General features: G+C 41.8%; 1 protein-coding gene across 2 annotated transcripts in view; it reads left to right on the top strand.

Moving 5' to 3' along the window:
• The window catches only part of UBE3C (ubiquitin protein ligase E3C), a 140429-nt gene that overhangs the window by 109815 nt on the left and 16623 nt on the right, over positions 1 to 13991 (top strand). For both annotated transcript variants that reach the window (XM_068235861.1, XM_068235862.1), the window contains exon 20: positions 9430 to 9642. In XM_068235861.1, coding sequence (XP_068091962.1) covers positions 9430 to 9642 — 213 coding nt within the window. The remainder of the gene's footprint in view (positions 1 to 9429; positions 9643 to 13991) is intronic.

The raw sequence follows: 13991 nt of genomic DNA, 5'->3' as shown, positions 1-13991 counted from the left end.
CCTTAAAATGGACTCTGTAGTGGGTCACTACTTCTCTATTTGGCGGTAAAACTGCACACTAGATAGCCTTTCTACCTTGGCTTCTGACTCAAATTGTTCTCTGTTGTGCTCTGTTAAAGGGAACCTTAACTGAGAGGGATATGGATGTTTCTTTTTACACAATACCAGATGCCTGGCAGTCCTGCTGATCTTTGGCTGGTGTAGTGGCTGGATCACAGACCTCAAACAAGCATGCATCTAATCCAGTCTGACTTCAGTCAGAGTACCTGATCTGCATGCTTGTTGAGGGGCTGTGGCTGAAAGTATTAGAGGCACAGGATCAGCAGGAGAGTCAGGCAAATGGTATATTTTAAAAAGGAAAAATCCAATTAGACTACGATTTGACTATGTCCATCCTACTTGTTAGACATTTGCCTGGCCTTACAACTGGAGCATAAGGCAGGTGATCACATAACTAGGGTCAAGAAGAGGTGGTGCAGAACAGGAGGAGCTTGATTGGTGAAAGAGGACTTGGCGGTGTTCACTCCTGCAGTTCTATAAATAGAAGAAAAGTGTAGGGAACTTGTGCAGTGCTGCTTGCGTTTTTGTTTTACACATCTGTATGCAGGTTCTATTATAGTGGATAATAGGCTGTGGAACAGGGACCAATGAGTACAAAGTTTCTCCTTAACTTGTCCTCAACACCCTTTGCTCTTCACTTTCCTCATTGTTTAGCTCAAAGGCCTGCCTCCCAGACAGTGTTCATCCCTTGGATCTGTTCTATGCATAACTTGTAGGAGTTGTATATATTCATTTCTATATGTGCTATCCATACTTGCTTTACCCCAGTTCACTCCATGTCAGTTCTAATGTTCCTGTTCAGTATTGCTTAAAAACAAACAAAAAACACATTTTACACATTTCTTGTGGCCTAAAATCCATAAGGCTAGCATATCTCAGGAAAGCTTCTGTTTGGCAGGACTTTTCACTGCCTCAGTATGCCCCAGCTCACTCCCAATTTGATTATTTACCAAGCTCTTTTCACAAGTTAAACAGATGGTGACATCACTATGCAAAGGCTCTTACACACACTTGACTTAAAGAGAACCTGTACTGAGTAAAAAGATTTAAATTAAACACATGAGGTAACTTCAAATGAACATTACATAGTTACCTTGCCATCAGTTCCTCTCAGAAGCTCACCATTTTCTTCTGACAATAATCCCTTCCAGTTCTGACAATATTTTGTCAGATCTGAATTATATCAGTTGCTGTCAGTAAAATATCAGTTGCTGTCAGATATAGCTGAGAGGAAAACTGATGTACCAGATAACGTCCATGTTTCCCTATGGCTCAAGTGGGCGATGTTACAGTTTAACTGTGTGCTGACCAGAAAGCTGTTATGGGTAATGGCCATTTTCAAAATGGAGGACGGAAAATTCCCTTGATCACAGTGGCCAAACAGGACGCAGGAGAGGAGAAAGACACTGAGGAGTAGACTACATGGAAGGTAAGTATGACTTGTGTATGCTTATTTGGACTTTTAATCTTCAGTTCAGGTTTTCTTTAAGTCTGTTGAGGTGGCCGATAGTCAAAGGTGTGTGCGGCAACCCACAAGCGATCCGCCTGGCGGATCTACTCGCCCCCAGTGAAGCTGATTCCATTGTTCAACCCCCACCTGTGATTTACGCATGGGCCGCTCACCAATGGGCGACATCCGTAAAAGGTGTGTATGCACCTTTTACGCTAAAGTTCTTCTATAGCAGTAAGCACTACATTGATGCATAATAAACAGTTAGTACCCAACTTAGGAACGACCTGCCAATATGGACAGACTGAAAATGGGGCATAGAATAGGTATGGGGGACAGAGAGGGCACATTGTTTCAATTTATGGACAGATTCAGGTTAAAAATGAACCAACAGTCCCTATCTCATGGTGTATGGGTATGGCATGGACTTTTTCCTGGAGTTTCTACACTTCTTACCCTGTATCCAAAAATTAAGCAAAAATAAAAAAGGGGGGGGGGGGTGTTAGAGTTGTGCTTTATTCTTATCAAAATGGATTGACTAGTAAGAAATTCTGAACTAAACCGTCCTCTAAGTGAATTGATTGAGGCATTAGAAATGTCTCCTCCTCCATTAATGACTAATCCCATCTCTCTGGGTGCATCTGATCGTCCGTGTCTCCCTCCAGCCTGAATTTATGTAATAATTACCTAAGTATTAATAGACCGATCGAGTCAGGTCTTTTAACACTAAGTAGCCTATTGACTGATCGGACTATTTATGGGGTCATAACATATTTAACTTTTCCTTAATGTATATGTTAGTGAGTGTTTACCGTGATAGAGTATAAAGTGATCTGCGGCCGAGAAGAATTCCATTAGCGAATGATTCCCAGGCTGCATTTGTGTAGCGATGGCGTTTTATCGCCTGTAAATCAGCCCCAGGGACAGGGAATAAATAAACAGTTAACGCACAGTATACGGTAATAACGGCGTGATCTCCTGCAGAGAGCTCTGCCTAGTTAACTTAAGAGTATCCTTTGAATTAATTCTTCTTGCTAATTGAACATTTCCCTTGGCTCGGACTTCCGGTGATTTAATGCTGGCGTGTAATATCCGTAAACACGGGCGTATTTTACTCGCAATTCAATGCAGTTTATTTTTCTCTTTTGTAGGTTTTTTTTTTTCTTGCTTTTTGGTAATGGCTTCAAAATATCAAACGCCATTAAAGAGCGTTTTTTTGCAAACGATAAAGGAAAGTAAAATCGCAGTCATTTTATAGCAATGATGCCACTTTGTATTATTGATGTAATAAAAAGTTGGCAGTTTGCAGGGTACCGTCTCATTGGGCGATGCTCCATTCGCTTTGCAGAGCTTCATATTTGTGCGCATGGAAATATATCCTGCGTAGAAGTAGGATGTATTTTTTTTTTACGAAAAAATGTTCATAATATGAATTTTCATTGCTGTGTAGTAACATTTACCGAGCGATCAATTGTTAACTTAATTCAGGTAGTTCAGGTTAGTCAGAGCAATGAACATTTTAAGGACCACTATTGTGAGAATTTGTAAAATTTAAAGTAAATATGTATTAACTTATCAATTGTCCCAGAGTAAAATGGACTATAAAAAATGTTTGTCACTTACAGTTGAAAGAAGAAATGTGACAGATCTGACAGATTGTGGACTAATCCACTTCCTCTCTTGGGGATTATTAGGACTTTGACTGCAGGGGGGCCCAGAGGTGTAGAGGGGCCCAAACTATTAACCTCCCACCCAGATCAGATGTTTTTGTAGCTACATGCTATGAGTTTGAAGAACCTGATGGCCACTCTTATTTTGAGACCCTTATAAGATGCCCCCCCAAGCTGTTAGGGTCACGGGGGAGGGGGTGCGGAGGTGTCTGTTAAAGGAAAAACGCACATCTATGCTGCACAAGGTTATTTGTAATTGAATGTTGCTAAAATTATCTTTTAGTTTCAATTTAAAGCTAGCTAAGCATTCCATAAATGGACAGTGGCATCTAATTGCACTTTTTAGTCAAGGTACTGTGTTTGGTTTATGGACATACATAACATTGGTTTACATAACACCCCCCTTACTTTTTCACTAAACGGCTGCAAAAAGCAGGAGCCATGTTGCTCATTTTCAACATCTGCAGAAATCCATTGACTGGCAGCAAACTTTGACACTCCTGATACCCAGCTTCTGCTGGAAACACTGTTCAATTGACTGATTTATACACATATTAAAACTGTTTGAAAATGTAGATGTTTTCTTTTAATCCTTGAAATGTATAGAGCTGAACTGAATAGATAATGGACACACCCCTTTTAGAATGTGAGAATGTCACCACACTGTTTCCTCTCACCCTTGATAGACATTGGGGCATTATCTATGATCTATGGCTCCATCTACCTTCTACCGGCCACATGGGTAGCTTTGCTTACAGTGTGAGTATAAAGGCTCGTACTCTCGTCCAAGTGCGCAACCAACTCCACGACATGACCAAGCGATTGCACAACTCGTATTTTCCGCACACCACAAAACTGAACAACCAACTCAACTGCATGCTGTGCCTGCAATCGGAACGTTGGACTGCTTGATATGGCCACATTCAAAACAAGTACAAGTTGTTCAAAGGACTTGTACACACGTGGCCAACTGCTTAATATCAGCCCAACAAATAGTCATGTGAGTTATCAGCTATCAGACGCTAGTCTTGACATTTGTCACGTATATGCACACCCAGAAATCATGCCACTGACCAAGTTTGGACGATAGTTGGTCAGAATAGTAGCACGTGTGTACGAACCTTAGGAGGGAGGAGCCAAATACAACTGTGATCAGGTCTTAGAAAGGGCACATTCCAGTTAGAGTGCTGTGAGTGAGTGTGAGTAAAAGTTAGTGTAGTTAGTTTTGACCCTGCATATTATGGTACTGCGAATGCAATTTTCACAGGCTGTAATACATGCTTCGCTAGTTGGAAGCAGTGATGGTTCTGTAACCAGTTAAAATAGCCTAGGACACGTTAAATGCTTGCTAGAAAAATTTAGCTTTTTGGCTTCATTTATACCTCCAAAGATGGAGAGTCGTATTGATTTAGGGAGGGAATTCTAGAGAAGGAGAAGCACATGAGAAATCCTGGATGTAGGAGTGGGAAGAGGTGACTAGGGTTGGTTAAAAGTGGATATAATTACGACAGTGTGTGTTGCATGAAGAATAGTCTCTGGAAATTATTGATTTATAACGTGCAGCCAGTGCAGGGATTGACTGGTAGGAGCAGCATCTGAGGAGTGTGAAGAGAGATGGATAGGTTGAGCAGCAAAGATCAGGTTGAACTGGAGAATTTTATATCCAGTTTGTTAGTAGGCCACAGAGCAGGGTGTCGCAATAGTCTAGGTGGGATATGATCAATTTATATTCAGTGTCTGCTGTCACAGGACGTAAAATTTGTTTGCAGGCTACAAGTTGTCTCCTTAAAACACTATTTTCTTCACTTTCTGTGTAAAATCATTAGTTCGATTTTTAGGTATTTATGACCTAAAGTTGGTTATACAGTCAGGTCCATAAATATTGGGACATCAACACAATTCTAACATTTTTGGCTCTATACACAACCACAATGGATTTGAGTTACATAAGTGCCTCCCACTTGTTAAGGGACCAGAAGTAATGGGACAGAATAATCATAAATCAAACTTTCACATTTTAATACTTGGTTGCAAATCCTTTACACTAAAATACAGCCTAAAGTCTGGACTGCATAGACATCACAATACTCTGGATTTGCTGGTGATGCTCTGCCAGACCTCTACTGCATGTTGCTTCAGTTCCTGCTTGTTCTTGGGGCATTTTGTCTTCAGCAAGTGAAATATATGCTCAATCGGATTCAGGTCAGGTGATTGACTTGGCCATTGCATAACCTTCCACTTCTTTCCCTTCAAAAAACTCTTTGGTTGCTTTTGCAGTATGATTTGGGTCATTGTCCATCTGCACTGTGAAGCACCATCCAATGAGTTCTGAAGCATTTGGCTGAAGAATATGAGCAGATAAATTTACCAGAAACACCAATGGTTTACATCTTGTGGTGAACCCTCGGTATTCACTCTGGTGAAGTCTTCTCTTGATTGTTGACTTTGACAAAAGCAGCAGGATGAATTCAGAAGTGTTTAGGGCAATATTATCTGCTCATATTCAGCCAAATGCTTCAGAACTCATTGGACGGCACTTCACAGTGCAGATGGACAATGACCCAAAGCATACTGCAAAAGCAACCAAAGAGTTTGTGAAGGGAAAGAAGTGGAATGTTATGCAATGGCCAAGTCAATCACCTGACCTGAATCTGATTGAGCATGCATTTCACTTGCTGAAGACAAAACTTAAGGGAAAATTCCCCAAAACAAGTAGGAACTGAAGACCGTTCTTTAAGAAGCTTAAGCCACCACTAACCAATAATGGACACCAAGGTTTTTCCAAAAACGTTTTCCTTGGCCGTGGGTTATCTAACGTGTGTACAAGGCTTTAGCTAACACTAACCAATAATGGATACCAACATTTCTTAAGAACGTTTGCTTTGATCATGGGTTGTCTAGCATGTTTATGAGGGTATAGCCACCACTAACCAATTATGAAAAACTCATATATCCGGGCACATCGCTTCTAGTTAGGATATTTAAATAAGTAATTTAAAGAAAAGGGAGGTGCTTAAGGGGGTGTGGCCAGAAAAATAGCAAAAAACAAGTAACCCTTCGCACACTTGCATGCAAATGTTCAAACAAATGCATTCACAGATTCACTCATCCGGGCACCACTGTTATTCCTACAGCTAAGTTAAATTTGTTCACAGAAGAATGCATTCTCTTGCTTAGTCACCTACACTGCACAGAAGTACCCAGGTACTCGTAGACATCCTAACTCTGGCCCTGTAACATGCATAGTGCAGACATGCAAACATTCATTGCATCAAACCTATCTGTGGCACCTGGATGAGTGAATCTGTGATTGGATTTGTTTGAACATTTGCATGCGAGCGTGCAAAGGGTTACTTGTTTTTTCCTAACCAATGATGGACACACACATTTCTCAAAAACGTTTGCATTGGCCATGGGTTATCTAGCGTGTGTAAAAGACTTTAGCCACCACTAACTAATTATGGACACGAACATATTTGAGGGACATTTGCCTTGGCCATGGGTTGTCTAGCGCCTAGGTTCTCAACGTGTGGTACGTGTACCCCAGGGGGTACTTCTGATGGTTCCAGGGGGTACTTGGGCTTGATATACTTAACCAAGAATAACAAATTTAAAGTTTTAGAAAATGATAAATCTTATTTAAACATCAAATTAGTATTTTAGCTAATTAAAAGCAATAGTAAATGCTTGGAAATTGTTTAGTACCAATTATCATGTACTAAAATTAAATATATATTTGTCAAGGGGTACTTGTGATAATGTTTACTATGCTAGGGGGTACTTGGTGAGTACAGGGTTTTAAAAGGGGTACAGGCCAATAAAATGTTGAGAAACACTGGTCTAGCGTATGTATGAGGCTTTGGCTACCACTTGCTAATGATGCACACCAACATTTCTCAAAAACCTTTGCTTTGGATATGGGTTGTCTTGCGTGTGGCCTTAGCCACAATTAACCAATGATGGACACTTCTCAGTATTCCACGCATGATGCTGGCCAACAAATATTTAAAGATAAGTTATCCCGCTGCTATATTTACATTTAATCTCCTGAAAAGTTGATGTTAAAAAAAATCTGTAGCCGGCTTTATATGGTTATTAGATGGAAATATAAATGTTCTCTCTGGATACAGCTGCAGATTGATAGTGATGCATTTGAAAAGCATTATTTTTTATTGATTCTTAATGCAGTAAATTACCAAAGTTATTTGGCAGCAAACAGATATGGCCCGCGATGTTGTCCCCCATCCATCCTGGTGATAGCAACACAATTTGCATTAATCACATTCCCAGCTCACTCACTTATATTAAAAGGCTTCTACCATAATTAATCCGTTTTATTTCAAATCATTTTGGCACAATTTCTGGCAATAAACACCCGCTGGAGACGGACACTTGAAAAATAACGTACACGTTTCTGCCATCTACCTAGCGCCGGCTCCGGGGGCCGAGGAGTTATTGATGGCCCCGCCAGGGCATCTGATGCAAGTCTCGGCTTATTAAGACCAATATGACAAATGTTAAGTGGATTATTTTGCATAAAAAATAGACAGTTTGCGGAGTTGGACAATTAACCTGTGTTTAGAAAACACCTTGATTTATGTCCGGGCTGATATTTGTGTTGCATACATTATGGAGATTTAATTTATAATCCATTTTGCTGATGCGGTCATGGTGCTTAACATCATCATTTATACACACTTCAATATTGAACGTGTTAAAGGATAAACCTGAGGAGCTGTTATTTTTTTTTTTTTTCCTTCGGGCCAAGCAGGGAAGGGCAAGAGAAGGAGGGGCTAGTGGGGTATTTTCAGCTTTTAGATTCCATGAGTCATGAAGGTAATTTGTAGTTCGTAGCCCAGGTACCTTTGATACGTACATTCAATTACAATAGAGTTTTTGTTGGCCGGATAGCAAACGGTGACCTTGCCATTGATGCGAATTGAAACTATTGTTCACACCCCTCGTTTGCTTTTTCTGCACTCCCAGAAATTTAACATACACACCTTAAATAAATCATGATATATCCTGTGCAGACCTATGTTTGACTTGGGCTATTCTTTCTGCATTCTTATGTTGTTAGGGCACTGCTTAATAGCTAGTTCAAGATAATAAGATTAGAATGACTGTGCAGAAGGAAAATTCTGTTTACATTAGAGTGGACCTGAACCTGCCCAGGACAGAAGGAAAACTTAAAGAAATCCACCCTGTATGTATTTAGAGTTTAGCCTGTCTAACTCCCCCTCATCTGTGACTAATCACGAGTGTACTTTGATCTCTCAGCTGTGTCAGCTGGCTGCCTCAACAAAGCAGCTAATATGTAAACACAGGATGTTAACCCTATGTCTGCTTTCAAGAAAACAGGAAGTACACACACTGCAGATTTATTGCTGTTACAAAGAAATGTGTTTCTTTAAAGGTTATTATGCTGTTTCTTATCTTTTAGAGCAGCAAGGAAGTTCTGAGTTCAAGTCTGCTTTAACATGTTATAGCAGGCCTATAACAAATATTTGTGCCTTGCATAGATCATTGAAGGAATCAGCACTAGTTGTTATCCAACCATTTATTCTGGCAATTTCCTTACTCTTCTTAATTAAGAAGAAAAAAAAGACACACACAAAAAAAAAATCCGCTGACCCATCCCCCAACCATGTTTTTATGCCAACTGAAATGTGCATGGTGTTTCTGGTAGCTCCACCCACTTAGAGGTTGCAGCAGCTCCGCCCACTTCCTGCTTTTGTATACTGCTGTATTTGATGTCCAAAGCTGTTCTTTTAAATACATTTTTATTGATAAAACTGGACTTTTAACATAGATGGTGCCCTGAGTTTATGCCAAGATTAAATTGGTGAGTACATTTCAGGAAGAGTCTATACATGTCCTGAAAATGTTTTCTAGTTGACCTTCAAAATGGGGCCTAGTGATCTAGTTATCACCTCCAGTATAGCTTCCCTGGTGGCCTAGAGTGGGTCAAACATAATGCAAAGTGGGAAAACTGCTTGCGGCCAAATTTGATGGCTCTGCGGGCCAAATTTAGCCCCCGGGCCCAAGTTTAAACTGTATGATCAAGGAGGAGAACAAAGAGGGAGACAAATAACCGAGTATATTGGTTTCCTCCCACCAAAAACTAATAAATACATAAATAGATTTTAACTAAATATATACAGGAGAACGATATATATATATATATTATACAGGAGAAAAGCTATAAGAACAATGGTGTGAGATTTATTTTCTATGCTGTGTTCACAGGCCCTCTATGAGAACATGCTGGTGGAACTGCCCTTTGCCAGTTTCTTCCTGTCCAAGTTACTGGGCACAAGTGCAGATGTAGACATCCATCACCTGGCCTCCCTGGATCCAGAGATGTACAAGAACCTTCTTTTTCTGAAGAGCTATGAGGATGATGTTGAAGAACTGGGGTTAAACTTTACCGTGGTCAATAATGACCTGGGAGAAGCACAAGTAAGTTCCCAGAATGGTCAGTTCGTTAAAATTCCATTGTCGGTCATTTTGTGTAGGGTTATCATAAGTAGTTGTATATAATGTATTTCCAATAATTTGGCTTGTAGCCGTTGTTTCCCATGATGCATCTCTCCCAAATATGCAAATCATCTCTTTATGCCCTTGAAAGCCAGGCGCACATACAGAACCACTGCTGTAAAGTGAGCCTATAGCTTATACATTTTACAGAGCCTCATCAACCCAACATGCTGATAACCTGTTTTTGGAAGTAATGCATCATGGGAAAGTACAGTTGCTCACTTAAAGGACTTGTCTGAGTAAATTAAAAAAAAAAAAACTTGGGGCTTCCTCCAGCCCCTGGCAGCCTATGTGACGCTCGCCGCAGCTGTGTTGTCCCCGGATCCCCTCCGTTGCAGATGCCAACCTCACTAGGTCGGCATCTCCTGTGCAGCCATGCCGCTCGCATTCATGCTCACGTAGCCAGGAGCGTTCTGCGCAGGCACAGAAGTACTGCACCTGTGCAAAAAGCTACCGTGCGCGACCTTAGCATCTGTAACGGAGGGTCCTGGGACACCGGAGCTGCGGCAAGAGACAGGTAGACTGCCAGGGGCTGAAAGAAGCCCCAGGTAATTAGTTCTTGATTTTATTTGCTCGGATGTGTCCTTTAACCCTGTGCCGATCGCTCCACGCCGATTGGCGTGAGCGCGGTGGCATCCCCAGGACACGGCTGTCCCCCTGGAAGACTCAGAGAGTAATCGGCTCTCATAGGCTGCTGTCTATGAGAGCCGATCACTAGCATTGGTTGGCGAGGGGAGGAAGGGATTTAAAGAAAATCTGTAACGAAAAAAACTCCCCTAGGGGGTACTCACCTCGAGTGGGGGAAGCCTCTGGATCCTATTGAGGCTTCCCCCATCCTCCTCGGCCCCACACTGGCGGCGAAAATCTTCCCGGTGTAGTAAATATTTACCTTTTGGCTCCAGCGCAGTATCCGCTCCTTCCCACGGATATAGGCGGAAATAGCCGATCTCCGTCGGGCCGCTCTACTGCGCAGGCGCAAGTCTCCTGCGCCTGCGCAGTAGAGCTGACCCGACGGAGATCGGCTATTTCCGCCTATCTTCGTCAGAAGAACCGAAACAGCGCCCCCCGCTGGAGCCTGAAAAGGTAAATATTGAACAGGCTGTCGGATCTGTCGGGCCGGCTTTGAGGGGCTGCAGCGAGACCCCCGTGGGACACAGGACGACGGGGGAAGCCTCATTAGGATCCGTAGGCTTCCCCCTCCCGAGGTGAGTACCCCCCAGGGGACGTTTTTCTTGTTACAGTGTCTCTTTAAAGTAATATTTATAAAAAATAAAACCCACAAATAAATAAAAAAACAAATAAACACAGGATCAGCGATCAGATCCCACCAACAGAAAGCTCTATTGGTGGGCAGAAAGGGGGGGTGGGGTTTAATCAATTGTGTGCTGAATTGTTCTGCCCTACAGCAAGGCCTTAAAGCTGCAGTGGCCTAATTAGTAAAAAATATCCTGGTCCCTAGGGGGGTTTAAGCCTGTGGTCATTAAGTGGTTAAAGCTGAATTCTTGCAAATAGCTTCTGTTTTAATATTGCAGAATTATATGCAGCCTTGGGTTTTTGGTGTTTTTTTATTTTGATATAGTAGGAGGGCTTTTTGGTCTCTTTTAGCCCCTTATACTTTCATAGTGGTTCTGGGTCACCATGAGCTATCTTGGTGTTCTGCATGAGAGTTTTGACACACACCTATGATAACAATATGCAGGTTGCATGTTGTGATTGTTCCATGTCTGCCTTGAATTCCATTGCTCTATAATTTATACATGCAGAGAGGGGCTCAGGTCTGAGTCATACACTGTACACACCCCTTCCTGCTTCACTTAGTGCAGGGGTCCCCAAACTTTTTTGGTCAAGGGCCGGGTCAATATACTTCAGACTGCTGGGGGGCCGGAACATACATAAAATGTTGAAAAACATTGCATTGAATCTAGGTATTAATTTCCCCCAATCATGCCCGGAGGAGAACTCCCAGCAATAGCCATTCAGTCATGCGGCACCTGAAGAACGTCTTTGTGCACCAGACAGTGACGCATACCCAGGTGACAACCTGCTGTCTAGCTAGACAGCAGTGTCACCTGATGCAGAATTGGATTGGAAGCCAGCAAATGACTGCTCGCTGACTTCTACAGTCTGTGGATGGGTGGTGCCAGCGCTGCTATTCTATATTTGTGTTTGGGGGCCAGTGAAAAAGCCTTGAGGGGCCGCATTCGGCCCGCAGGCCTTAGTTTGAGGACCACTGACTTAGTGGCTCCCGTTGGCCCACTGGAAGCTTTCTCTATTCATGTAGTATTTCTGAAAGCATTAGGCTGGGTTCACACATAGGCCAGAAGAAAAATGTGTACAGTTCCAGTCCTGCCCTGTTCAGTGCATTTTCATCAGTTTGCAGTTTTGTGTCCATTAATTCGACAGGAACAGAAAAAGATTCATTCACCTCTTGCAATGCTGTGTGCCAGTTACTTCCGGTGAAAACTAATTGTAATACTTCCTGTGAAAATGTTGTGTGTGTACAACTACTGTCTATTCCTATTGACCCCCGCTGTGTCCGTTAGCATATAGTACCCAGTACATTTTGTTTCATACGAAGTATGGTGGTCGCTGCAACCACTCCACCTCCTATAGACGGAAGCAGGACAACAACAAGCCAGATGTATAGTTGGATGTACTACACATCCTTTACGCCAAAGTATAGCAGAACATTTTAATGGCCCTGGCAGATGTATCAAAAACAATACATTGATAGCGGGTCTATCTAGCATGTCTAAACATTTTTTTGAAGGTACATAAAGGAGACATGTCATCTTTTAAGTTCCAGGGTTCCAGGGAGAGGGTTGTGCGAAATTCAAGGGGGGGGGGGGGTAGATTTACATAGGAGATTAATCAAACGAGAGGCCTTCTGGATTTGGCAACTGGGTACACGTACTCCATTTGGTCTCATCACTCTTGGGGACATAAATTTAGTTTGATACCAGATAATTTATATTGCATATCCAGTTTTCTATTCTTATTATCTTTTTATAGTATGAAGGGATCCTTTGAGGGTTTAGGGGGTTTAGGATGTTTTTGTACAATGTATACTGTGGCCTTTTTGTATACTTTAATGAGCTTTGCAATTGTGTAACTGTTGTAATTTTGTATTTTTGTGTACACGCCCTATTATGCTTTTATTCATGTATCGTCATGACTGTGTCATTCTTATTAATGTATATATTACATGTGTGCTATCCCTTTAAGACAGGCGACACCCTTTTGGGTGGGACTTTGCACCTATATAATCTATGACTAAGGAGCCATGAGTTTGCTTCGATGCGTGTGAGATGTATTGCTGTTTGTCTACAATTCCATGGTTGGTGCAGCGGGATTCTTTTTTTTCTACATTTTGTTTTAGTTCCAGAAAAATGCTGCAGGTCGGGACTTTCTGTTTCGTTAACAGAACTGATTAAACAAAACAGACATGTGTAAACCCATAGTTCTCACCTCTTTTGGAGGGACAGTCCCTCTTTCTCCCTCATTTGTCCCTCTTTCAGAATTCATGTACAGATCTATGTAAATATATGTATTTTCTACTAAAAAATGTGTTTAATTAGAGAGATTGGACACACCTTCCCCTGGATAAATAATGGGCAGCTAAAATGGGAGGGGGAGCATGACAGCTCCTATAGCCATTAGAAACTAGGACAAACTGCAGGAAAAAAAAGTGGCTCCTGGTTCCCTTTAGCATTGGCATGGATATGGCCCTCAAGAACTGAATTGTAACAGCCCTGATCTACACTAGACAGTCATCCTGCAGATAGGTGATGAGCTGTCAGACTGCTGTGTAGCTTTTCCACACACCCGCTTGCTGCTGGTGCCTCATCCACTCTGTGCTCTTTATTTCTTCCGACTCTGAGTTTTATGAATCTCTTTCTTGGATGAGCATTGTATATATCAGGATTTTCTGCCTGAGCGACCTAAACCTTCCAATAATTGCGCTGAAGAGATACCGTAAAGATTAGACATTATCTTAAAATTGCTTCTGGCATTAAGTAGCCCTTTTTGTATTCAATGTGTATTTAGCTAGGTAATAATAAAGCAATAATCCCGGATGTGAGGGCATTAACGGACAGTTAAAAGTTTTACTGAGGGGGCGAGCAGAATTGTAATGCGCTAGTTGTTAATTCTGAATTGTTCTGCGGCCAAAATAGATTATGACGGTTTAGCATGTAACAGGTTTTTTTTCCTGTGTGCCTTCCGTGTGCCTCTTGTGAAGGGGGTTGCGATGCCATCCACTTCTCTCCAAA

This window comes from Hyperolius riggenbachi, chromosome 5 (genome assembly GCF_040937935.1).
Source record: "Hyperolius riggenbachi isolate aHypRig1 chromosome 5, aHypRig1.pri, whole genome shotgun sequence".
NCBI lineage: Eukaryota > Metazoa > Chordata > Amphibia > Anura > Hyperoliidae > Hyperolius > Hyperolius riggenbachi.
This window is presented reverse-complemented; position numbering and strand designations above follow the sequence as displayed.